The sequence below is a fragment of the Prinia subflava genome, unplaced genomic scaffold (genome assembly GCF_021018805.1).
Source record: "Prinia subflava isolate CZ2003 ecotype Zambia unplaced genomic scaffold, Cam_Psub_1.2 scaffold_53_NEW, whole genome shotgun sequence".
NCBI lineage: Eukaryota > Metazoa > Chordata > Aves > Passeriformes > Cisticolidae > Prinia > Prinia subflava.
In genome coordinates this window covers 577,468-603,598 of record NW_026961063.1, presented here as the reverse complement: position 1 = coordinate 603,598, position 26,131 = coordinate 577,468, and the positions used below count along the sequence as shown (strand labels likewise).

The following is a 26,131-nucleotide window of genomic DNA, read 5'->3' as shown; positions in this document are numbered from 1 at the left end:
GCTCCCCCTCCCGCCGGCGCTGCGGCCGCTCCGCTCCGAGGCCGCGGCGCGTCCCCGCCATGGCCGCCCGGGCCCCCCGCTTCCCTCGGGCTCCTCCCGCCGCCCGCCGCTCCCCGCCGCCTCCCGCCGCCCTCCTGCTCGCCCTGCTCCTGCTCCTGGCCGGGCCGCTCGGCGGGGCCCGCGGTGAGTGAGCGGCGGCGCCGGACCCGGCCCGCACCGGGCATAACATGGCGGCGCCCCCGCCCCCGCCGTGAGGGGAACGGGGAGGGCCGGGGAGGGGTCGTGAGGGGGAGCGGGGGACGACGCGGGGAACCGGCAGTGAGGCGATTCGGGAGGCTGAGGGCAGCCGGGGGAAAGAGCCGGGGCCTGCCCGGGCCCGGGGCTGGCGGGCGGCTGTGGGGCAGGGGGCGGCTGTGGGGCGGGCGGGTGGGGGGTGAGGCCGAGGGGAGATTTTAGAGGGGCTTGGGGCGGGGGAAAGGGGGTGAGAGAGGATTTAGGGGAGCTGAGGGTGTGAGGAGGCCCTGAGGAGTTTGGGGGCGGGGAGACACAGGGTGGGTGTTGCAGGGTTGCAAGAAGGACTGGGCTGGGGGGGGATCGTGGGGTGGGGGAGGCGAGAGGGCTGGAGGGACCTGGAGATGTCCCCAAGGCTGTGAGGAGACCCCAAGGCTGTGAGGAGACCCCAAGGCTGTGAGGAGACCTCCAAGGCTGTGAGGAGACCCCCGAGGGCTTTGGGGTGTGGACATAGGAGTGGGTGTTTCAGGGTGAAGAGAAGGATTTTGGGGTGGGATCCATGGGGTTAGGGGTCCTGGAAGCAGAGGGGACTCTGAAGGCAGCAAGGACGTGTGTTGGGGGTTTTGGGAGGTTCGAGCTTGGCCAGGGGCTCACGGGATGTGGGGTTTGTGTAATCCAGAGCTGGTTTGGGGCACTCACTTTCCCCCCAAGCGGAGGGGATGGGGATTTGCCGGGGAGAGGCAGCAGCAATTGGGGCTGGGGGTTGGCTCCCAGTGCCAGGGGATGCTCTGAAGCAGCCTGTGCTCACCTTGGAGGAGATCTGGGAGCCTCCAGCCTGGGGGATAACGATGGAAATTGGGATTTATGGGCTTTTCACAGAGGATGGACTTGGGCGTCTCAGAGGTGTTTTCTGGGCTTGTCACAGAGGCGTGGGTCAGCCCAAGGTGGGAATTGCCACCGTTCTGGAGTTTGTGGCCTCTTCCCATTGTCCTGTGGCCCATCCTGGGGCGAGCTTGGCAGCCCCAGAGAATGTCACTGTGTCTGTAACATCCAGCCCAATCTGGGCTTTGAAGGAAACCTTTCTATCCCCTGAGCTTCTACACTGGAACAACTGTAAATATTTGTTTGGAGGGAGGGAAAACTCCTTGTGTTGGTTGTTTGTTCTGTGTGGATCCGTTTCCTTTACCTGGCCCGGTTCTGCTGCTGGTGGGGGAAGAGTGAGGGGTCTCAGCTCTGCCTTTGGGAGGAGCAGCACATCTCAGCTCCAGTTTTAGGAGGCAAATTGGCTTGAGATGAACTCAGCTTTTATTCCCCAGAGGAAAAACCTGAGTGAGCAGCTCTCAGGGGGACAGGGACGGGCTGGTGGCCGCTGCCTCTGGTGTCCGAGGCCTCCCAGTGCAGTCCAGCTCTGTGGCTATCGAGGTGATCCCTGTTGTGTAATTTGGGTGCCTGTTCTGACAGGTTCCTCTGTGGAATATTTTTCTCCTCCCCAACCTCCCGCCGTTCGTGTTGTGCATTCCCACCTGACTGTTGGAGGGTAATAACTCTGTGTGTGTGCAGATCTGGGCTTGTTAGAGCACAGAAAACTGCTCCAAACCTCACCTGGGCAGCAGGTGAGGGTTTAGCTGTGAGTTCTGGGAATTTGGGGATGGAAGTGTGCTTTTGGGAGGAGAGTAGCTGCGTTTTGGGGTGCCCTCAGGTAAAACCCAGCCTTGCAGGGGTGTTCCAGCTCCTCTGTGATAACTGGCAGAGCAGGATCAGATGAGACTCGTGGCACGGCTGTTCTCAGGCTTTCACTTAGGTAAAAGCTGGTGTTCCTTACAAAAAAAAATCATAATTAATAAACAGGAAAGGACCAATTGACTGTACAAATCCCCTGGAAACTTGGCGACTCCCGGTGCCTTTGATTTTGGGCCCTGTGAGTGACTATTGTTTCCGCTCAGTGTGTGCAGAACAGTTTTATTCAGTACAAGGTGTGAGCTCAGGCTGAGTTTGAGGGATTTGCACTCCTGGAATGAGGTGCAGCATGGCAGGGAGCAGGGAATCACCCTGGGAATTGTTCTCTGCTCTAGCAGCCAGTTTGGTATGCCGGGGGTGCCCTCGCTATTGTGCTTCATACCAGAGATTTAACAGCTGCTTATTTCGGGAAAAGGCTGGGAAAACATCTGAATTTCTGCAGTGCTGGGGAGCCAGGAACCTCTGTGTGTCAGACAACACTCCTCCAGCCCCTTCCTTTAACAAAAAAAAGGAAAATAATCAAACCTCCTTTGCAAAGGGGGTGTTGCAGGTCAGCCTTGCTTGAAATAAATCAAAAACCCACCCTGGGGAATAATTTGGGGGCAGCAGATTTTATTATTACCACCTGCTTTAAATATTTACCCAGTTAAATCAGGCATGCTCGCTAAGTTATACCCTACAACTTTCCAAGAAAGCCTTTCTCTGACTGGAAATTAAAAACAGTGTCCAACAAGCATTCCTGAAGTGGCCCAGCTCCTTGGCCAGACAGCTCAGGGTTGTTTTTTCATTTCCCCTGGACGCTGCCAGGAGTGGATGCTCCGGAAACGCCTCTTGCGAAAGGAGCCCAGTCAAACGTCAGCTCTCTTAGCAGCAAGCAAAGTTCACTGGGTGGTGACCAGGGGGAATTTGTCCTGTCCTGAGCACAGCAGGCAGGAATTGCTTCTCTCCCTCAGGGTTTTACAGGGATGAAATTCTCCTTTCCCCAAGTGGCAGCTCCTTTGTCCTCCTTATTTAAACCCCTGGCTCTCAGCTGCTCTTTGCTTCTCTGGTGCACCCCTATTTATTTCTTTCTTTTCAGCAGAAAAGGAGCTTTCTGTGCACTTTAAATCCCCTTGATAAAGTTTTGCTGCCTGTTGTGGCCTTCCTGGAAGTACCTGTGGATTGCTGGATGTGGGAATGTAGACCACACGTTAAACACTGTATTTCCACTCTGGAAAAGCCAATTTCCAGAGAAGCCAGGCTGGGTCTGAACTGTTGGAACCTGGATAAACCTGGGTTTCAGGTGTGCAGGATGTTCTTCCACAGCACCACGGGTGTGTGTGGTCTGTTGGCTCCTAAACTGGTTTCCTGACAAGTTAAAACACAAAATAGGTGTCAGACCAGAGGGAATGAGGAGCTGTGTGTCCATGGTGGAAGAGCAACAGCAGAAACATCAAGGCTTCTTCTAATTAACCTCTTAATGATGAGACTCCTGTCAATTCCTTATTTACAATTCCCTTAGAAGCTCTTTTGTGTTCCCTGAGTAGATGCAGGGAAAGTTCTGCACTTTAAAGGCACATTCTTCCTCCTTCTTTTTTTTTTTCTTTTATTTTTTTTTGTTTCCATTTCGTGTGTTTTCTACTCGGCCGTGCTGCCTTCACGTCAGGTCCAGCCTGTGCCAGGGGACCGCAGCCAGCTCAGAGAAGTTGAGACTTTTACTTCCAACTCAAAATATCCCAGGATAATGTTGAGTTTCTGGATGAGTTGCTTTTAAAGTGCTTTGTTTTTCACAGCGCTTCGCAGCTAATTTTAACTCCATTTCGTGTAGCAGCAGTGGGTCAGTAGAATCATAAGCAGCAGCAAGAAGCAGAAGAGAGATGTTTTGATCCAAAACAGGAGGAGAAATTGAAGAGGAAGTGAGATTTAGGGAAGGTGCTGGAGGGGGTGGTGCTGTATCTGTGGAGGGGCAGATCTGTGCTTGTTTTTCCAGTAAGGAAATGGGCAGTGACAGCATCCAGAACTGGCCTAACATTTGATTTTGGAGGCAGTGGGTGCAGCTGAGCTGGCTCTGAGGGCTTGGAGGGGACACCAGAGGAGTCACTTTGGACTCCAGGGAATCCCAGAGGGATGGAGGAATCCCAGAGGGATGGAGGGAATCCCAAAGGGATGGAGGGAATCCCAAAGAGATGGAGGGGATCCCAAAGGGATGGAGGAATCCCAAAGGGATGGAGGAATCCCAAAGGGATGGAGGAATCCCAAAGGATTGGAGGAATCCCAAAGGATTGGAGGAATCCCAAAGGGATGGAGGAATCCCAAAGGATTGAAGGAATCCCAAAGGGATGGAGGAATCCCAGAGGGATGGAAGAATCCCAAAGGGTTGGAGGGAATCCCAAAAGATTGGAGGAATCCCAGAGGGATGGAGGAATCTCAGAGGGTTGGAGGAATCCCAAAGGGATGGAGGAATCCCAAAGGGATTCAGGGAATCCCAAAGGGATGGAGGGATCCCAAAGGATTGGAGGGAATCCCAGAGGGATGGAGGAATCCCAGAGGGATGGAGGGAATCCCAAAGGGTTGGAGGGAATCCCAAAGGATTGGAGGAATCCCAAAGGGTTGGAGGGAATCCCAAAGGATTGGAGGAATCCCAAAGGGTTGGAGGGAATCCCAAAGGGTTGGAGAGAATCCCAAAGGATTGGAGGAATCCCAAAGGGATGGAGGGATCCCAAAGGGATGGAGGAATCCCAAAGGGATGGAGGGAATCCCAAAGGGATGGAGGAATCCCAAAGGGATGGAGGAATCCCAAAGGATTGGAGGAATCCCAAAGGGTTGGAGGAATCCCAAAGGGATGGAGGAATCCCAAAGGGATGGAGGGAATCCCAAAGGGATGGAGGAATCCCAAAGGGATGGAGGGAATCCCAAAGGGATGAAGGGATCCCAGAGGGATGGAGGAACCCCAAAGGGATGGAGGGATCCCAAAGGGATGGAGGAACCCCAAAGGGATGGAGGAATCCCAAAGGGTTAGAGGAATCCCAAAGGGATGGAGGGATCCCAAAGGGATGGAGGGAATCCCAAAGGGATGGAGGGATCCCAAAGGGATGGAGGGATCCCAAAGGGATGGAGGAATCCCAGAGGGACGGAGGGAATCCCAAAGGGATGGAGGGAATCCCAAAGGGATGGAGGAATCCCAGAGGGATGGAGGGAATCCCAAAGGGATGGAGGGAATCCCAAAGGGATGGAGGGAATCCCAAAGGGATGGAGGGATCCCAAAGGATTGGAGGGATCCCAAAGGATTGGAGGGATCCCAGGTGTGGATCCCAAGCAGCACAACAGTCAAGGGGCATGTGAGTATGAAGGACCTCAAGATGATCAGAGGGAGGGAGCACCTCTCCTGGAAGGAAAGGATGGGAGAATTGGGATTGGGAAGAAGCTTTGGGATCACCTCATTGTGGCCTTGCAGTACCTGAAGGGAGTCTGCAAGAAAGAGGGAGGGAGAATCTTTAGAAGGGCCTGGAATGACAGGATAAGAGGGAATGACTTCCCACTGCCAGAGGGCAGGGTTAGGAGGGATATTGGGAAGAAATTCCTCCCTGTGAGGGTGGGGAGGCCCTGGAATGGATTTCCCAGAGAAGCTGTGGCTGCCCCTGGATCCCTGGAAGTGTCCAAGGCCAGGCTGGAGGGGCCTTGGAGCCACCTGGGCTACTCAAGGTGTCCCATGGCAGTAGGGTGAAACAAGATGAGCTTTAAGGTCCCTTCCAACCCAAGCCATTCCAGGATTCCATGATAATATAAAGCAAAGTAAATCTTGTTTCTTTAAAGCCTTCCTCAGGCGGCTCAGTGTCCCTGCATCATTGCCTTCAGGGAAGGGAGCTGGTTATTCCTTGGAGCTCTGCTCCTTTCTCCAGCTGAGCAAGGAGCTCCCAGGGGCTCTGGACACACCTCTGCCCCCTCAGCACGAGGGGTGGGTATTATTCCTAACCCTGTGTGATACACATTGCTCTTTATTTTGGCACAGCACACAGCCAGACACCGACAGGTAATTTTCTTCCAAGCGTGTTTACACACGTCCCTCTTCATTAAAGCATCCGAAGAAGCAGCAGAGCTCCAAAGCCAATTGTTCCCCGTTTTTGTTGCTGACATTATTCTGCTGCAGCGTGAAACTGGTGCTCCCACAGTGGGCTCGTTAAGTTTGGTGCTACACAAAGGCAAAAATCCATTGCAGCTCCTGTTTCAGAGCCTTGGAAAGGCTCAAAGTCAGGGGAATCGTTCCTCCAGCCTCGATTCAAACTGTTGAAAAAGAACAGCAGCTACAATCCCTGCAAAAATCTGTTTATCTGGTAAATACGTGGGTGGTTATTGGCAATTTTACCAATGATCGGCTTCAGGTTAATTATCCTCGTCCATATTGATCAGGTAGAGTTCAGCCCTAAGAATCTTTCTTAGGCACAGCTTCAGGAGATACTGGAAAATATATTCCAAAAGGTGGTTAGCACCATTGCAGGGGATTCTGCTGTGAAACTTTCCCCTGTCTAGCTGCAGAGACATCTTGACACATGCAACTCCGTGTGAGAATAAATATGTGCAAAATGAGCTGGGAGAGTCGCTGGGAAAGGAGGAGAAATGTTCTTTGCCTGTCAGAGCTCAGTGTTTGAGCCTCCCTGGAGCACAGAGCTCGAATCTGCAGCCCCCCACCTGTTTGTTTGGATCCATTTTGGGAATTACAGGTTGCTTTTAACGGGGGGATTTGGAGGGAGGGAGGCAGCTTTTGTTTTCCTCTTTTCTGTGGTTGATGCAGGGGGATGTGGATACCTGTGTGCCCTGGGATCCTGTAACCCAGGAACCTCGAGGGGAGCAGAAACAGCTCCTGTGCTTGAAGGAATCAAACCCTGGGCTGGGATAGTCGAGGATGGAGGAGAATTTGTTCATGGGCAGTGCTCAGTGACCTCTCAGCTTTTGGGAAACAGCAGCGAGGCCTGGCCTCGGATGGAATCACCAGCTTTGCTCAACCTGCTGCATCCCTCCAGAGAGAACAAAGCTTCACTCACAGGCTCTGCAGCTCACCCTTGGGCTTGTTCAGGCTCTCCAGCTCACCCTTGGGCTTGCACGGGCTCTGCAGCTCACCCTTGGGCTTGTTCAGGGTCTCCAGTTCACCCTTGGGCTTGTTCAGGCTCTGCAGCTCACCCTTGGGCTTGTTCAGGGTCTCCAGCTCACCCTGGGGCTTGTTCAGGCTCTGTGCTCACCCTTGGGCTTGCACAGGCTCTGCAGCTCACCCTTGGGCTTGCACAGGCTCTGCAGCTCACCCTTGGGCTTGTTCAGGCTCTCCAGTTCACCCTTGGGCTCCCACAGGCTCTGCAGCTCACCCTTGGGCTTGTTCAGGGTCTGTGCTCACCCTTGAGCTTGTTCAGGCTCTCCAGCTCACCCTTGGGCTTGTTCAGGCTCTGCAGCTCACCCTGGGGCTTGTTCAGGGTCTCCAGCTCACCCTTGGGCTTGCTCAGGGTCTCCAGTTCACCCTTGGGCTTGCTCAGGGTCTCCAGTTCACCCTTGGGCTTGTTGAGGGTCTCCAGCTCACCCTTGGGCTTGTTCAGGCTCTGCAGCTCACCCTTGGGCTTGTTCAGGGTCTCCAGTTCACCCTTGGGCTTGTTCAGGGTCTCCAGTTCACCCTTGGGCTTGTTCAGGGTCTCCAGTTCACCCTGGGGCTTGCTCAGGCTCTGTCTGAGGGCTGGGCAGGGCTCTGGTGCCGCTGTGGGGAGCAGATCCAGCTCCAGGCTCCCTCCACGCAGACGCATCCCGAGAGGGGGGAATGCGCCCGCCCCGCCTCTGGGAGCTGCTCTTTGTTTCCCTTCACCCCATCTATTTCCTTCAGCCCGGGTGGTTTCTTTTATTAAGTAGATTATACGTTTGGCTCAATAGGAGCTTTTCTTCCTGAAGGAAAAAGAATGCTGTTGGCATGAAAAATCCTTTTATCCACTCCTGCCTCCTGCTTTGCTCCTGAGAGCACCCAAGAGACACCAGCTCTGCTTCCCTGGCCACCTACTGTCCCCCACCCAAGGGCAAACAACAGTTGCTTTTTCCTGGCTTGTGTTAAGTTTCTGAGAGAAGAATTTGCCTTTCTGGTTAACCAGACTGGAGTTACTGGACCTGCATGAGTTGCTCTGTAATTCTCCTCTTTGCCAGGAGCTTCGCAGTGAGCCCCGGTGCAGACAGGCCTTTCCTCCCTGGCACACACAGAAAATTGGAGAGTTCCTGCCTGGAACCTGGAGGTTCTGGCCAACACTACCTGGAAAACCCCTCGAGGGTCTCTGATGAGAGGTGGAGAGAAGGACAGCCATGTGCTGAAGGCTCCTTTCTCTTTGTTCTAACTTCTGTCTGACCACGGGGATTTTTGAGGTGTAAACGTGACAATTCAAGTTAAAAAAGAGCAGTTGTGTCAGAGGGGGGAACAGGGTGAGGTGAAGCCGTGGGGCATCCCCCTCCTTAGCAGGAACTTTTGGCTTTCTGCACAGAGCAGATAAAGATCTTTCTGTCTCCACGCTGGGGCTCTGGTATCATACCTTGCAGGTAAACTGATTTTTTTGTTGTTGTTTTTTAATCCTGCAAATGAGACTGAGCAGACACGACCTGCTTCTCTGCTTTCCCTCTCAAAGGCATGCTCACTTTCAGGCCAGATACTTCACCCAGAAGTTTACAAAACCAGTTTTATTAGTGCATTGAAGTGTTTTGTTTGCTTTGGAGCTTCTGGAAGCAAAACTGCCACAGCCTAAATCTTGGGATTGAGACCTCAAAAATGAGTCGAACAGGAACAAAGTTCAGTTTTGTTGTATCTAAATCAAACTGAAAAGAACCTACACAGTGAAATGTGTGTGGGTTAAATGTTTTTAATTTGTACCTTGAGCTTTTGATAAGTAATAAGGGAGATGCTTTAAAAGACCATTTCCTTTTAAGTAGGCATGAAGGCAGGAATGTGCCTTGGGTGCTCTTTGCCATCTCAAATTTTCATGAAATCTCCTTTATCATCAACCTTTATTCCCCCAAGTGTATGTATTTTTCAGAATTGTCTTTTCTGCGCTCTGCTGACCATGGGAAAACACTGATCTTGGAGCTGTTTGAAGTGAATGTTAACCGAGGGGTTTTCTTCCTTTCATTATAACATTTTCTCAAAATCTTCAGGATCTGTGGATGTTCTCCACCCTTCTCAGATGAGTTTGAGAGGGTTTTTCTGTCCGTTTTCTGTGTGTCCCTTCTCACTGGCACCTGATAAAAATCTCCATTTGCTGGTGATGCTTTTTAAAAGTGTCTCACTCAACAGCTCTTCAGTTTTTAATCACAGAGTTCCAGAATCATGAAATTCCCTGAGCTGGAAAGGGCCCACCAGGATCATCCAGTCCAACTTTTGTACAAACACCTCACCAAACCCACCCTGTGCATCCCTGGGAGCAGTGGCCAAGCTCTCCTGGAGCTGTGGCAGCCTCAGGGCTCTGCCCATTCCCTGGGGACCCTGAACCTTTCCCTGATGCCTCTCCTGACACAGCTCCAGCCATTCCTGGCTCTTCTCACTGCCCTTTTCGCTGCAGATTTGAATCTGTTGGTTCCAAACTGAGCAGCCCCCACATCCAGCCCGTCTGAAACAGCTCCCAACAACAGCTGCAAAAGGAGGAGCAGCAGTCCGGAGAGAATTAAGTGAATAGTAATACAATTACCTTGATTGATTTACCCACGGCTCTGGGATAAGGGCTAATGGGTGTCTTCCTCCTAAACAAACCTTGAGTAAATCAGCAGCAGCTTGTTTTTCATGAAGCTTAGGGTGACATGGCCCCACTCAGGAGTGTTGAGGGTGACTTTGTGTGTGACTTTACACTGAGAGGATTTAGATCAGCCTGGGCAGAGCCTGGATCTTTTCAAAGCCTTCTTCACACCCTCCCTACCTGAAAGCCCATTTCTGCAGCGGGTAAGGACTTGTTTTGGATTCCCTCTGGGAAGGCTGGGAGAGCTGATGAAAGCTGCTGAAAACCCTGCGTGCTGCTAAACAAGCCCCACCCTTCTTCTTGACATTGTTGGATTCCTCTTTGTTCCCAAGGATGGCAAGGCCTGGCGATTTGCTTACAGATTTTCAGGCAGCTTGAGAAAAGTACAATGACGTGCTGGGAGGTGCAAAAAAATGTGGGAACCTGCCTCAGAGTTTCTCCTTCTCTTTATCCAAATAATCTTCGTGGAGAGCAGGCAAAAGGCCAGGATTTGATTTGACCCAAGGTGGTGTCTGGGACCAGGAAAGCAGTTATTAAATAAGTGGCTGATCCAGCCAGGCGTAGCACGCTTGGCTCGTGCAGTGGGTTGGGATCGGGTTTGGATCTTTGTCTCTGTGAGCAGGGGTGGTGGTCCCTTACCAGATCAGGCAGCTCCAGGGAGCCTGGACAGTCAGGCCAGGTGGAATTAGGGCAGTCAGTGTGAGTAATTCTTGGGTTTGGGTTGAGTCTGACCCGAGCTTGGATCTCGGTCGGATCTCGCCCGGTTTGCAGGGATGACTCGGGTCATGGCTGGTGGTGATTGCAACAGGGGCAGGCCAAGGGCTGCCTGCACAGGCACCTCCTGGAAAGGCTCCTCTGCCTCCACAGCCTGTTTCGTGCTGGAATTGGATTCCTGCAGGTCTGGAATACTGAGTATGATTCCAGGTCTGGAATACTGAGTATGATTCCAGGTCTGGAATACTGAGTATGAGTATGATTCCAGGTCTGGAATACTGAGTATGATTCCAGGTCTGGAATACTGAGTATGAGTATGATTCCAGGTTTGGAATACTGAGTATGAGTATGATTCCAGGTCTGGAATACTGAGTATGACTTGTGCCGTTCGCAGAGCCGGTTCTTCCAGAGCTTGTGAACAGCCCTCCTGAAATGGAGAATTTAAAAGAAGGTTTCCTCTCATTTGAGCTTTTGCTCTCCGTGGGTTTTAAGGAGTTGATCTTGTTTTGATTTCAGCTTTGACATGTCTGTGCTCTGACTGCAAACAAGCCAACTCCACGTGTGAGACGGACGGCGCCTGCATGGTCTCGGTGTTCAACCTGGATGGAGTCAAACACCACGTTCGGACCTGCATCCCTGAGGCAAAACTGATCCCTGCTGGGAAACCCTTCTATTGTCTGAGCTCAGAGGATCTGCGTAATACTCACTGCTGCTACTCCGATTTTTGCAACAAAATTGATTTAATGGTTCCCAGTGGTAAGTAGAGAGTCAGAAAAATCATGTGTTTGAAGTGGGAGGAGAAGAGCTGTCTGTTTGGGATTGGGAATTTGGAGTTCTCGGTCCTGTTTTCACTTCTTCCCTTCAGTTGCTGCATGAACTTGAGCGCTGGGTTTATTTCCTTCATCTGTAAAGTAGAAATAACAAACTACTTCAAATTCAGATGAGAATGCGTGCGTTCCCTTTGTCACTGAGCTGGCCCTGCCTTTATCAGCTGGTGTTACTTCCCTTCCAAGCCTCCAAATCTTCTCAGTGCTGAGCACAAGTAGAGGAGCATTGCAGCAGCTTCAGTGTGTGGGGAGGAAGGTGCCTGGGTTCAGAACACACGCAGGGGAAGCAGCCCTGCCTCTGAGTGAGGGTGTGGGAAACTTCTGCTTCTCATCCCTGGCGTGGAGAGGGCATGTGGTGCCTCCTCACACCTCCTACTTGCTGGTTTGGGCTGGTTTTTAGTGGGTGCTGGGAAGGCTGCAGAGTCGTTTTCCTTGGGAGCAGTGGGGAGGTCTCATTTGTTCTCAGCACAACAAATAATTGTCTTCAGGTTCAAGTTCACTGCTTGTTGCAGGGTGAAAGGGAGAGCAGGGAGCTCTAGTTGAGTTCAAATGGAAGGTGAACTGCAGACTGTTCTGGAAAATCAGCCCAGAACATGCTCCTGTCTAAAAGAGTGAAAGAACAGCCCATAATCCCTGATCCCACAATCCCACAAACACGTGATGCTGATCTCCATCTTCTTTTTGGGGTTCCACCTGCATTTTCCCTGCCTGATGATCAGCCCCACCTTAACACTGTTATTCTATGTGTCTCTAGGCTAAAATTATCCAGACTCTAAGAGAGCAGCAAAACACAAGGAAGCCCTCAAAGGAACATTTCTCAAAATATCTGTTTTTTTCCTCCTTTCCTCCCAAGGACACCTGAAAGACAACGAGCCCCCCTCAAGCTGGGGTCCCGTGGAGCTGGTGGCGGTGATCGCCGGGCCCGTGTTCCTCGTGTTTGTTGTCATGATCATCGTGGTGTTCGTGTTCCACCACCACCAACGGGTCTATCACAACCGCCAGCGGCTCGACATGGAGGACCCTTCTTGTGAAATGTGCCTTTCCAAGGACAAGACCTTGCAAGATCTGGTCTATGATCTCTCCACCTCCGGCTCCGGCTCAGGTATTGCGAGATGGGGTGGCCAGTGAGAGCTTGCAGTTGTCTCTGTGGGCTAGAGGTTGCCACAGCTTTGCCAAGGCAGAGGCTGCTGCCTCAGAGCCTGTTCAGGGGGTCTGTCCTGAGTTTATTCAGAGAGTCATGAGTTTATTCAGGGTCTGTCCTGAGTTTGTTCAGGGGGTCCTGAGTTTATTCAGGGTCTGTCCTGAGTTTGTTCAGGGGCTCTGTCCTGAGTTTATTCAGGGGGTCTGTCCTGAGTTTATTCAAGGTCTGTCCTGAGTTTATTCAGGGGGTCTGTCATGAGTTTATTCAGGGGGTCTGTCCTGAGTTTATTCAGGGTCTGTCCTGAGTTTATTCAGGGGGGTCTGTCCTGAGTTTATTCAGGGGGTCTGTCATGAGTTTATTCAGGGGGTCTGTCCTGAGTTTATTCAGGGTCTGTCCTGAGTTTATTCAGGGGGTCTGTCTTGATTTTATTCAGAGGGTCATGAGCTTATTCAGGGGGTCTGCCCTGAATTTATTCAGGGGGATCTATCCTGAGTTTATTCAGGGTCTGTCCTGAGTTTATTCAGGGTCTCTCCTGAGTTTATTCAGAGGGTCCTGAGTTTATTCAGGGGGTCTGTCCTGATTTTGATCAGGGGGTCTGTCCTGAGTTTTTTCAGGGGGGTCTGTCCTGAGTTTATTCAGGGGGTCCTGAGTTTATTCAGGGGGTCTGTCCTGAGTTTGTTCAGGGTCTGTCCTGAGTTTATTCAGGGGGTCTGTCCTGAGTTTATTCAGGGGGTCATGAGTTTGTTCAGGGGGTCTGTCCTGAGTTTGTTCAGGGTCTGTCCTGAGTTTATTCAGGGGGTCCTGAGTTTATTCAGGGGGTCTGTCCTGAGTTTATTCAGGGGGTCTGTCCTGAGTTTATTCAGGGGGTCTGTCCTGAGTTTATTCAGGGTCTGTCCTGAATTTATTCAGGGGGATCTGTCCTGAGTTTATTCAGGGGGTCTGTCTTGATTTTATTCAGAGGGTCATGAGCTTATTCAGGGGGTCTGTCCTGAATTTATTCAGGGGGTCTGTCCTGAATTTATTCAGGGGGATCTATCCTGAGTTTATTCAGGGAGTCTGTCCTGAGTTTATTCAGGGGGTCCTGAGTTTATTCAGGGGGTCTGTCCTGAGTTTATTCAGGGGGTCTGTCCTGAGTTTGTTCAGGGGGTCCTGAGTTTATTCAGGGGGTCTGTCCTGAGTTTGTTCAGGGGGGTCTGTTCTGAGTTTGTTTAGGGGGTCTGTCCTGAGTTTATTCAGGGGGTCTGTCATGAGGAACTTGAAGGGCTGTTTAAATTCAGTCATGCTGTGGCCTTGTGTCTTTTCAGGTAAGAGCAATAATTAAACTCCTCTTTAACTGCAAGAGGATACCTCAAACAGCTGCATCTGTTCCCAGTTTAGCCTTGGAATGGGATTTAGGTTGGAAACAGCCATTAGCTGCTAACCTGTGCATTGTTGGCATTCAGAGGAGAATGCAGATGTCATCAAAGCTGCAGGAAAATGGGGAGCATCCCAGCAGATCAACATTTTACAGTGCAAATAGTGCATGTGCACAGCCCATTTCATCCCAAAGAACCCTTGGGTCTTCCCAGTGGATGATGTGCAGTGTTTGCTTCTGTAGCCCTTCAAAGGAATCCCCAGAACTGAAAGTCACTGTTTAGTGGTGGCTTTAAACTAGGAATGTAGTTGGGTTATAGAATATAAGGAATTTTGCAGCAGATGGAAACTGTAGGAAAATCCACAGAGGCAGAGAATGTCACAATCTGATATTTGACCAGGGAATAAACCTTCAGCAGCACATCTGCTGCTATATATAAAATATTTGGGATCTCTTCTGTGCATACTGTGGGCAGGTGAGCTCCGTGCTTTCTGTAAACAATGGCAGCAATTATGTTGGGACTCCTTTCTTTAGAGAAATTTGGGGGGATTTTCTACTTTTTAGCAGAAACTGATTTCACCAGGTTCCATTCTTTGCATATTGAGGCTGCAGTTCTTTTGAAGTTCCCCAACTCCTCCATGCCAGATCTCTGCTTCAAAGCAAAATGCAGATGCTGCCCGAGCAGTGGCACATCCCACGCAGGATCTGCCACCATTCCCTGCTTTGGGTCTTGCTCAGGCTCCCAGTTGTTATCAAATGCAGAACCTGCTGGGTTTGAGGCCATCCTGCAGCCTCTGGGCTTTCAGGAGGTTTTCTGCTGCCCCAGGGATTCATTTCTCCCATTCCCTGTCCAGGCTTGCCTCTGTTTGTCCAGCGCACCGTGGCTCGGACGATCGTGCTCCAGGAGATCATCGGCAAGGGCCGCTTCGGGGAGGTGTGGCGGGGCAGGTGGCGCGGAGGGGACGTGGCCGTGAAGATCTTCTCCTCCCGTGAGGAGCGCTCGTGGTTCAGGGAGGCAGAGATCTATCAGACCGTGATGCTGCGGCACGAGAACATCCTGGGCTTCATCGCTGCGGACAACAAAGGTGAGACAGCAGGGGCAGGAGAGCAGAGGCTTCATCACTGTGCAGCCAGTTCCCGTGTCTGACCACCAGTTCCAGTGTGTGACCACCAGTTCCCGTGTCTGACCCCCAGTTCCCATGCCTGACTCCCAGTTCCAGTGCCTGACCCCCAGTTCCATTGCCTGACCCCCAGTTCCATTGCCTGGCCACCAGTTCCATTGCCTGACTCCCAGTTCCCGTGTCTGACCACCAGTTCCCGTGTCTGACCACCAGTTCCCGTGCCTGGCCACCAGTTCCAGTGCCTGACTCCCAGTTCCAGTGCCTGACCCCCAGTTCCATTGCCTGGCCACCAGTTCCATTGCCTGACCACCAGTTCCACTGCCTGACCCCCAGTTCCCATACCTGACCCCCAGTTCCACTGCCTGACCCCCAGTTCCCATACCTGACCCCCAGTTCCACTGCCTGACCCCCAGTTCCCATACCTGACCCCCAGTTCCACTGCCTGACCCCCAGTTCCCATACCTGACTCCCAGTTCCAGTGCCTGACCCCCAGTTCCAGTGCCTGACCCCCAGTTCCAGTGTCTGACCCCCAGTTCCCATACCTGACTCCCAGTTCCAGTGCCTGACCCCCAGTTCCAGTGCCTGACCCCCAGTTCCAGTGCCTGACACCCAGTTCCAGTGCCTGACCCCCAGTTCCAGTGCCTGACCCCCAGTTCCAGTGCCTGACCCCCAGTTCCAGTGTCTGACCCCCAGTTCCCGTGTCTGACCACCAGTTCCAGTGCCTGGCCCCCAGTTCCAGTGCCTGACCCCCAGTTCCAGTGCCTGACCCCCAGTTCCAGTGTCTGACCCCCAGTTCCCGTGTCTGACCACCAGTTCCAGTGCCTGGCCCCCAGTTCCAGTGCCTGACCCCCAGTTCCAGTGCCTGACCCCCAGTTCCAGTGCATGACCCCCAGTTCCCGTGCCTGACCCCCAGTTCCAGTGCCTGACCCCCAGTTCCAGTGCCTGACCCCCAGTTCCAGTACTTGACTCCCAGTTCCCGTGCCTGACCCCAGTTCCAGTGCCTGACCCCCAGTTCCAGTGCCTGACCCCCAGTTCCAGTGCCTGACCCCCAGTCCCAGTGCCTGACCACCCTTTCCAAGAAGTTTTCTCTCATACCCAATCTAAACCTTCCCTGGTGCAACTTCAGGCTGTTTCCTCTGGTCCTGTCTCTTGTTTCCCCACCTGGCTCAATCCCCCTGGCTCGATCCTTCTGAGGATTTAAACAGAATGAGAAGGTCGCCCCTGAGCCTCCTTTCCTTCAGTTTAAGCCCCCCAGCTCCCCCAGCTGCTCTTCTGGAATTCTCCAGCCCCTTCCCCAGTTCCATTGCCCATCTCTGCTCACACTCCAGCACCTCCACATCTTTCTTGTCATGGGGGACTGAAGCTGACTGACATTAACTCCTCTGGGCCTTTGCACTGCCCAGAACTGACTCCAGGATTCGAGCTGCTGCCTCACCAGTGCCTGGCACAGGGGGGAGGTCACTGCTCTGGTCCTGCTGGCCACGCTGTGGCTGATTTTCTCAGGGTTGTTGATTCCCTGAGATTCTCCGTGGGGTTGCTGTTCCCCATGGTAATAAGGATTCCCCCAAGGTTGCTGTTCCCTGGGAGTTTCCCCTGGGTTGCTGTTCCCAGGGGTAATCAGGTTTTCAGTCTTCTCTTTGCCCTGAGTGTTTCACACCAGAGGTAGAGACGACAAGCTGAGTCCCCAGTGCACATTTCCAAGGTTGTTTATTCTTCATTATCTCAGTTCTTTCTCAGTTCTGCAGGGCGTCCCCAGCAGAGCAGGACTGGGTGGGTCAGAGAGCCCCACATCTTATGTACCCCTGACCCAACCACCATCCAAAATGAACTTTTTATTTACAAAATTGTACCAATGCCTACTACCTATGCTAACATGTCATTTCTACTCTAAACCAATCTCTAAAACTCTACTCAGCACAAGATGGGGGACAAGAGCAGGAACAAGGAGCACAGGGGCCACTCCCCAATTCCCCCATCTTGTCTCTTCAACCCCATATACTGAGAATCCTAAATTCTACATTTACATTCTATGATAAACTAAATACTGCTTATTTTGAATTCTCCCAGCTTGTGATTCTTCACACACTGTGGGCATTCACTGCCATGGCAGGGATCAGAGGCAGTGCCCTCCTGGGCTCTGTGTGAGGCTGCCTGAGCCCCTTGGACAGACCCCAGACCCCCTGTCCGGTCTCCAAACCCTCCAGGGCAGCCAGAGGAATGTTCTAGACTCCAACAGATTTGAGCCATTTCTCCCTTGCCCCTGTTGATCTGCAGCCTTACACAGCAGCTCTGTGTGTCCCAAAAATGTGTGGGATGCTCAGTGGCTGTCCCTGCCTGAGCTGCATCTCTTTCCCGTTGCAGATAACGGGACGTGGACTCAGCTGTGGCTGGTCTCTGACTACCACGAGCACGGCTCTCTCTTTGACTACCTGAACCGCTACACAGTGACCATCGAGGGCATGATCAAGCTGGCCCTGTCTGCTGCCAGCGGGCTGGCCCACCTGCACATGGAGATCGTGGGCACTCAGGGTAAAAGCCGAGTCGGAAAAAGCAGTGGGAATTCTTGAGGGGAGGATAAAATTCAGGATTGCTGAAGGGAGCTGATGTGCTGTGCAGCAAAGCCAGCCTGAGTCAGCCCGGCTTCATCTGGTGGTTATTGAGCAGAAATAGAGCGATGCTTTGGCTGGCTGTGAAGTGGGTTAACCTGGCGCTCTCTCCCAGGAGTTATATCACCATTTCACATCCCATCCTAAAATTGGCGCTGCCTGGGTGGGTTGTGAGCACAGGCAGGAGCAGAATCACAAACTCCTGACGTCTGTGCCTGTGCTGGGATGTGGAGTTTACGTCCCTCTTGAGGCCTCTGAGCGCCACTGCATCAGAGGCGCCTCCAAAACACAATTGGAGCCTTTCCCTGCTCCATCCCTGATGAATCTGAACAGGAAAAAGTGTCGCAACAGCGGGTTTAACGCCCTGAAATCCGCTGCTGCCTCTGCGCCAGTTCAACAAATTGATTTCCCCAGCTTGACCCTCGCTCCTTTTAATTTTGCTCTGCTAGGAAAACCTGGGATCGCTCACAGGGACCTGAAATCCAAGAACATCTTGGTGAAGAAGAACGGCACGTGTGCCATCGCTGACCTGGGCCTGGCCGTGCGGCACGACTCCGTCACCGACACCATCGACATCGCGCCGAACCAAAGGGTCGGCACCAAACGGTAGGAGAACACCTTTGGAGGTGTTTGAGTGACTGGAAATGCCTGAGCTGCAGGGGAATCTCTGAATCCCCCTTGAGCACTGGGGGATTCTCTGAATTCAGCGTCTCCCAGTGTCCTGCAGGGTCAGGTTTGTGCCTGAGTTGATGTCAAAGGGATGTTCCAGGTGTCACCACACTGGGAGGTGACAGCCACATAAACCTGGCACCAGGAGCTCATGTAATACATGACAACAAGCTTGGCTCACTGAAGCCTTTGGGACGTTCTGTTTGGAGCCTGATTAGTTTTGGGACATTTTTACCTCTTTTCCCAGCTTGCTGTTGTTCTTGAGTTGTTTTCTTCACTCTCTTATATCACCCAGTTCTGTTCTGATGGTGGCTGTGCCAAGCAGAGCTTTTTCTGCTGGGAAATGCTGTGTGGGAATCATTTACTGTCTTGCAGAGAATTCCCTCTCAGAATGAAAATGCTTTTCCTTTCTCTGTGCAGATACATGGCCCCAGAAGTCTTGGATGAAACCATCAACATGAAACATTTTGATTCATTTAAATGTGCCGATATCTACGCCTTGGGCTTGGTGTACTGGGAGATTGCCCGAAGGTGCAATGCAGGAGGTAACAAACTTTGTGTGCTGCCTCCTGGGTCTCCCAACCTTGGGCTTCCTTTTGATCAGGTGTTTGAGGGAGAACAGGGCTGTGGGAGGATGTGTCCCTGTGTGTTGTCACCGAGGGAGGTGACACAAGTGACCCGTGGCTGCTGCTAAGCCCAACCAGCGTTGGGTCAAGGGCGTTGGTGCTCCCAGTGGTGGCTGATGTGTTTTTTTGGGTGGATTTTCAGGAAGTGGAGATTGCTGGGGAACTCCCCCAGATCAGTATAAATGTCTTGGCACGTGCAGCTGCAGCATCATCCCACGTGTGACAGCCCCAGTGCTGTGGAGGTTCAGTGACCCTGGCGCCTTGCTGGGAGGTGTTGATCCCAGCCTGCTGACTCCGTTCCAGTTTAGGCAGCTGCGTTTTATTTCCCTGAATTTTTCTTGTTAACTCCAATTCCAGATTCTTCATTTCTGTTCTAAATAACTGCAAAGTGTTGACGCATCTCAGCAGTGAGTCATGGAGCTCAAACCTCCATCGGTCTGCCTTTAGCGAGCACAGTGGCCCTGCTCCCCCTTCCCAGGAGTTTCATTTTCCCTGCTCTGCCTTTCAGGTATCCATGAGGAGTATCAGCTTCCCTACTACGACCTTGTACCCTCTGATCCTTCCATTGAGGAGATGCGCAAGGTCGTGTGTGACCAGAAATTACGGCCAAACATCCCAAACTGGTGGCAGAGCTACGAGGTAAGGTCTGCTTTCATCTCCTGTGAGGAAAGGCTGAGAGAACTGGGATTGTCCAGCTTGGGGAACAGAAGCTGATTGTGGCCTTCCAACACTTGAAGGGAGTCTGCAAGAAAGAGGGAGGGAGAGTATTTAGGAGAAGTGCCAGAACAAGGGGGAATGGCTTTAATCTAGCAGAGGGGCAGGGTTAGATATTGGGAAGAAATCCTTCCCTGTGAGGCTGCTGAGGCCCTGGCACAGGGTGCCCAGAGCAGCTCTGGCTGCCCCTGGATCCCTGGAAGTGTCCAAGCCCAGGGCCTGGAGCCACCTGGGCTAGTGGAAGGTGTCCCTGCCCATGGCAGGGCATGGAATGAGTTGGGCTTTAGGATCTCTTCCAACTCAAACCATTCCATGATGAGATAACAATTACTGAAAGGTGCACTGTCGGAGTCTAGAACATCCCTCTGGCCACCCTGGAGGGTTTGGAGACCGGACAGGGGGTCTGGGGTCTGTCCAGGGGGGTCAGTTAGACCCACACAGATCCCAGGAGGACACTGACTCTGATCCCTGTCCATGGCAGTGAACACTCACATGCAGGAAGAATCACAAATCCTAAGAATTTAAAATAAGTAGTGGATGGTTTATTATAGAATATAAATATAGAAATTAGGATTCTTAGTAGATGGGGCTGAAGAGACAAGATGGAGGAATTGGGGAGTGGCCCCTGTGCTCCTTGTTCTTGCTCTCGTCCCCCATCTTGTGCTGAGTTGGATTTTAGAGATTGGTTTAGAGTAGAAATGACCTGTTAGCATAGGTGGTAGGCATTGGTACAATTTTGTAAATAAAAAGTTCATTTTGGATGGTGGTTGGGTCAGGGGTACATAAGGTGTGGGGCTCTCTGATCCACCCAGTCCTGCTCTGCTGGGGATGCCCTGCAGAGCTGAGAAAGAACTGAGATAATGAAGAATAAACAACCTTGGAAATGTGCACTGGGGACTCAGCTTGTCGTCTCTACCTCTGGTGTGAAACACTCAGGGCAAAGAGAAGACTGAAAACCTGATTACCTCTGGGAACAGCAACCCAGAGGAAACTCCCAGGGAACAGCAACCCTGGGGGAACCCTGAGCACCTTGGGGAACAGCAACCCCAAGGAGAATCCCAGGGAAACAGCAACCTTGAGAGTGCACCCCGATTTTGGGGGATGTGAAGGCTGTGTCAATGCCCAGGCAGAGCAGCAGCCTGGCACACCAGCGTGGGGTCAGGGTTAGAGCAGAGCAGTGACGTTTGCTGTTGTTTCTTGCCCAGGCACTCCGGGTGATGGGCAAGATGATGCGGGAGTGCTGGTACGCCAACGGAGCGGCTCGGCTCACCGCCCTCCGCATCAAGAAAACCCTCTCCCAGCTCAGTGTCCAGGAAGATGTGAAAATTTAGGCTCTGAGCCTCAGCAGGAGGAAACTGCACAGGAGCTGCTGTGCTAGAGTAGACGTGTGATGGAGGCCTACCTCGTGTTTCAGCCCAACCTACTGCTACAACCAGACAGCGGGACCTGCAGGCTGCTAGGCAGGGGGACGGAGCCTACAGAGACGCTCTCTTCCCTGCTCGGGTATGAAACAATCCGAAACCTTTTTGTGATCACCTCCTGAGAGCGTGGAGACTTGAGAGGGACTTCACCCGAGGGATCTCAGCCATGATCGTAACTCTTTGTTCCTTTCAAGGAAATCCCTGTAAAGTTGAGCACCCACCGGCGGGGTCGGAGCCAGCCCCGGGTGCTCGGTGCGGGAGCGGGAAGGGAAAGGGAAGGTTTTTCTTTGCCATACTCTCGAGGATTTTTCCAGGGACTGGCACGTTCACACAGAAAAAGCAAAACAAATGGTGCTCTCTTCCAAGAGGCTGAGCCGGAACAGTTGATCAGCTTCACAAAAACCGTTCCCCCTCCTTTTCTTAAGCTTGAAACAAAAAGTCCAACTCAGCGCCCTGACGGCCGTCGGGGCACCCCGGTGTCTGCATGCGCGAGGCGCGCGTGTCCCCGTGCCCTGCCCGGTCATCTCCTCCCCGTAGCCGTGCGGTGTCTGCCCGTGGGTGGCTCATCTCTGTCCGTGCTTCCTGTGCATGTGCAAATCTCGAGTGTCCCGTTCCGTGAGCTGTTTGCGCTGGTGCTCTCCGTGCTGAGTCGTGAGCGTCGTGGAGCTTGGACAGGCTGCTGCAGAGCGGATCCCCGGCTCTCCGCCGCCGGCTGCCGCAGTGTCCCGTCAGGTTGCCTCACTGCCACCCCCTTCCCTTTTTTTTAAGACAAATAAGGAACTGAGAATGGCTCCTGGAATCCAGGTTTTTTTTGTCTCGAGCCCCTGGGGTTTGTAATTCTCGGCAGCGGGGAGCTGAGATGTGTCAGAGGTGGAGCAGGCACGTGGGGAAAGCAGGACTGGGTTCTCCTGGGAATGCAATTCCCAGCTCCACCACCCAGGCAGGTTTCTGGGGGCCTGGTGCTGCTGCAGGTTGGGGACAGAGTGGCTGCACAGTGCCCAGGCAGAAAGGGACCTGGGGACACTGGTGACAGCCCATTAAACATGAGCCAGCAGTGTGCCCTGGTGGCACCCTGGCCTGTGTCAGGAATGGTGTGGCCAGCAGGAGCAGGGAGGTCACTCTGCCCCTGTGCTCAGCACTGGTGAGGCCACACCTCGAGTGCTGTGTCCAGTTCTGGCCCCTCAGTTTAGGAAAGACATTGAGGGGAGGGCAGAGAGGCTGGAGAGGGGCTTGGAACAGAAGCCCTGTGTGGTTGAGGGAGCTGGGGTTGTTTGATCTGGAGAAAAGGAGGCTCAGGGGTGACCTTATCGCTCTCCACAGCTCCCTGAAAGGTGGCTGTAGCCAGGTGGGGATCAGTCTCTGCTCCCAGGCAAACTACTGACAGAAGGAGAGGACAGAGCCTTAAGCTGCACCAGGGGAGGTTCAGGTTGGACATCAGAAAAAAATTCTTCACTGGAAGAGTGACTGGGCACTGGAATCGCCTGCCCAGGGAGGTGGTGGAGTCACCATCCCTGGGCATGGTGGAAAAAAGACTGGACGTGGCACTCAGGGCCACGGTTTGGTTGATGAGGAGGGGTTGGGTTAGGTCACAGGTTGGACCTGGTGGTCTCAGAGGTCTTCTCCAACCTGGCTCACTCTGTGATTGTGTGATCTGAGTTCTGGGGATGCTCTGCACCTCCCAGAGGTGCGGGGCAGGATCTGACAGCAGGTGTGGGTTGGGAATTCAACATCCATCCTTTGAATATAGGTGTATAAATATCCCCTAATGTGCAAGTGGCTGTGTCTCCGTGTGGGGTGGGGGGATCTGCGTGGGTTTCTTTTGATTCAATGCCAGGTGAGGGAGAGGTGGGGTGACCACAGCAAACGTGGAGTGAGGGCTGTGGCTGCCGGGGTGACCTCGGCAGTCGGGAGGAGCCGTGGTGTGTCAGTGTCTGCAGCAGAGAACTCTGAAGCCATAACTTTTAACTGGAGTGGTTTGGATTATTATTTTTTTAATTATTATTGTTGTTGTTATTATTATTATTATTATTGTTTTCTGGGAGGGTCTGGATTTTAACTTTTTTGAATCTTGTTAATTCTTTCTAAGAGCAGAAAAACAATCTCTAATTATTACCTCTTGACCTGTTGGTTTGTAAAGAAATCACTGAAAAAAAAAAAAAAAAAGAAGAAGAAAACCAAATGCACAGCTTGATTTACACTGGAACTGTTTCTACTCTGACCTTGCTCCTGCTCTCTAAGGTGAGGTTTCATCTCTGCTCCGGCCGCCAGGGTTAAATCTTTATTTCAGTCCCTCTGTTCTTGCCGTCTGTGTCCCTGTCCGTGTGTCCCTCTCCCCCGATTCCCTGTGTGTCCATGACCTTGTACAGAGTGAGGAGTGTGGATTTTGGGTTTTTGAATCATGTTAGGAGCCGTTTTGCATCCCCCAAGGAGTTTTTGGCAGCGTGGATCTGCTGTGGGAGCAGGGATGGGGCTCCCCCGTCCCCTCCCGGCTTGTCCTGAGTCACATCTCAGCCAGAGGTTTCTGCAGTGCCCCTTAAACCAAGGGGGATTTAAACCCTAAAAGGACTCCCAGGCCACTGGAACAGGCCCTGGGGGAAGGACAGGAGGGGACATCACCCCTCTGTGGGCACCACAGGCTCTCCCTTGGCTCTGCCCTCCCAGCGCACCCATGGGTGCCGCCGGCTCCGCAACTCGCACCGAGCTCTCCCCGTCCTACTGTAGCCACACTGCACCTGCCTCAGCAAAAACCAAACAGCGCCAGCGAGCAGGGCCGGGCTGGAGGGGAGCAGGGGAGGGCAACCTCCCCACGGGCAGCGTTTTAGGAGAAGTTTTGTCCCAGAGAGGTGGGAAAAGCGCGCGGGGTCCGCGGCAGGAGCGCTGGCCATGTAGCATTTACACAGCACTTTCACCCAAACTGGTGCCCGGGGGTGCCGGTGCTTGCAGAGCTGACGGAGCACGTGGGAATCTCTGCCTGGCTCCAAAACCTGCAGCAGCTCTGGGGAAAAAGCAGCAGAATTCCAGGCAGTTTCCAGGGGAGCCCGGTGCAGGACAGGGAGGGGGTTCATCAGCGGTACGTGGCTGCAGGACAGAACTCTTGGTACTTCTCTGCCCCTTTGATTTGTTTGGTTTTGTACATTTTCTTAGCAAAGGACTGTAAGAAAATAGCCACTTAGCCACTTTACCTCTTCAGTATGCAAATGTACATACGGTGTAAGATAGGAAATCTTTTGTTTAATATAAAACCAGGCTGTCGATTTCTGCTGTACATTATTAAAAGTTTGTTTTATTCATCTGAGGTGTTGCAGTCTCAGTTCACTGGGAGGGGTGGGAATTGCAGGGCACAGCTCAGTCCCTCAGAGGGGTCGGAGTGGGGGGCCTCATCCCTCACAGCTAAAATAATCTCTTTAGAAATCCTGGTCAAAACATTTAAATGGAGAATATTCCCATTTTTAGTGAAGATGCAGCTTCCAACACCCACCAGGCACTCGGGAGGTGCCGCCAGCACAGTGGAGTTGAGACTCCACTCATGGGTGGGATTTTCCACCCATGCAGGGATGAGCAGCTCAACTTGGGGCTCCCACTCTGGGGACAGGCACAGAGCAGGAGGGGTTACAGAGAATAAATACCCTGGAGATGCCCTCAGAGCATCCCTGGGGCTGTGGTGGGCACAGGGGGTATCCCCAAATCTCCACATGGCCCCACAGCTTCAAGGACAGATAAATCTTGCTGCAAACCACCCCGAGGCCCTCTAAAACCCTGTTTGCTGCGAGGGTAAATGGTGCTGCTACTAATTCCTTAATTAGAGCCTCCTGCAAACGAGCCTGTTGTGAGCGGATCAAGGGGAAAATCTGCCGAGGCCTGGGGTCCCCCCGGGCTCAGACAAGGTGGGGAGGGGGAGGCACCATCTGGGCTGGTCCTTCCTCACGCCCAGCTTTGTCTGAAGCTCCTGCTGTGGTCCCCAGGAAAATCCAGCCCCGTCCTGGCAGCAGGGAGATTTTTAAACAAAACCTGTCTGCTCCTCTAGGAAATGGGATGGGAAACCAGTCCTGAGGTGGCTGCAGCCGAGGGGCCAAGGCATTGCCAGATTTTGGGAATAAGATGGAGAGTTCCTCTTCATTCCAGTGGTTTGGTGACTCAGGATCGGCGGTGGGCTCAGCCCCATCCTTCCCCCAGCGTTTCCAGCCCTCAGCAGCTCTGCTCCTGCAGCAAATTTGCCTCCTGGTAACCCCAGGCCAGGCTGTGGGCGGGAGGTTTGGGTGGAACGCCAGCGGGATTGTTACGATCTTCATTTTTTTTGGCAAATTTTAAGCAAAACATTTGGGCAAAGCTCTCAACTCCAGCTGGAAAATTCCCACTGCCTCCCGCCGGGGCGCAGCGAGGAGCTGCCGGAGCCACTCGACGTGTCCGCGGCCGCCTCCGGGAATTGTTCTTCCCTCCGTGTCCCACAGCTCAGATCTGCAGGAGCAGCTCAAATCCCTCCGGCTGCCCCCGCCTGGGGCTGCGGCCACCCCTGCCCCGGCTCCTGCCTCCCGTTAAATCCCAAATGCGGCTTTGGTGGCGGGTGGTGGCCTGCGGGTGGCAGCTGTCGGGGGACAGCAGAGCCCGGCATCGCTTCTGCTCCCGGGAACCCACCGGGTTCTCCCCAAACCATCCCTGAGGTGACCCCTGGGGACCCTCCTTGGCACCCCTGGGTGCCTCCTGTGACATTCCCAGCCGCATCCCACCCTGCACCCTCAGGATACCGCCCCACACCCCTCCCCAGGTTCCTGCTGCCCCACAGAAGCCCCCAGAGCTCCACGCTGAGCCCCGTGGTGTCCCTGAGGATGTGCCCACGCAGGACCCCCCTCTAGACCCCCACGCTGGACTCCCGTGGGATCCCTGGGCAAAACTTCATGAAGGGGCCTCCCACTGGACCCCCACGCCGGATCCCACCCCTCTGGGGGTCCCTGGGCAGAACCCCCCGCTGCACCCTCAGAGGGTCCCTGGGCAGAACCCTCTGTGCTGGACCCCCCCGCTGGACCCCCAAAAGGTCCCTGGGCAGAACCCCCTGCGCTGGACCCCCCTGCTGGACCCCCAAAGGGTCACCGAGCAGGACCCCCTGCGCTGGACCCCCCTGCTGGGCCCCCCGAGCGTCACCGAGCAGGACCCCCTGCGCTGGACCCCCCTGCTGGGCCCCCCGAGCGTCACCGAGCAGGACCCCAGGCAGAACCTCCCCCCTGGACCCCCACGGGATCCCAAAGCAGGACCCGGGGAGT

General features: G+C 53.3%; 1 protein-coding gene across 1 annotated transcript; it reads left to right on the top strand.

Moving 5' to 3' along the window:
- On the top strand, positions 1 to 24,166 carry ACVR1B (activin A receptor type 1B). Its single transcript, XM_063425146.1, has 9 exons — positions 1 to 183; positions 10,914 to 11,153; positions 12,078 to 12,326; positions 14,574 to 14,804; positions 17,202 to 17,369; positions 17,896 to 18,052; positions 18,536 to 18,660; positions 19,250 to 19,380; positions 20,661 to 24,166. Exons 1-9 carry the CDS (start codon positions 60 to 62, stop codon positions 20,784 to 20,786), a joined length of 1,551 nt encoding a protein of 516 aa, XP_063281216.1. The 5' UTR covers positions 1 to 59; the 3' UTR covers positions 20,787 to 24,166.
- Positions 24,167 to 26,131: the final 1,965 nt, after the last annotated feature.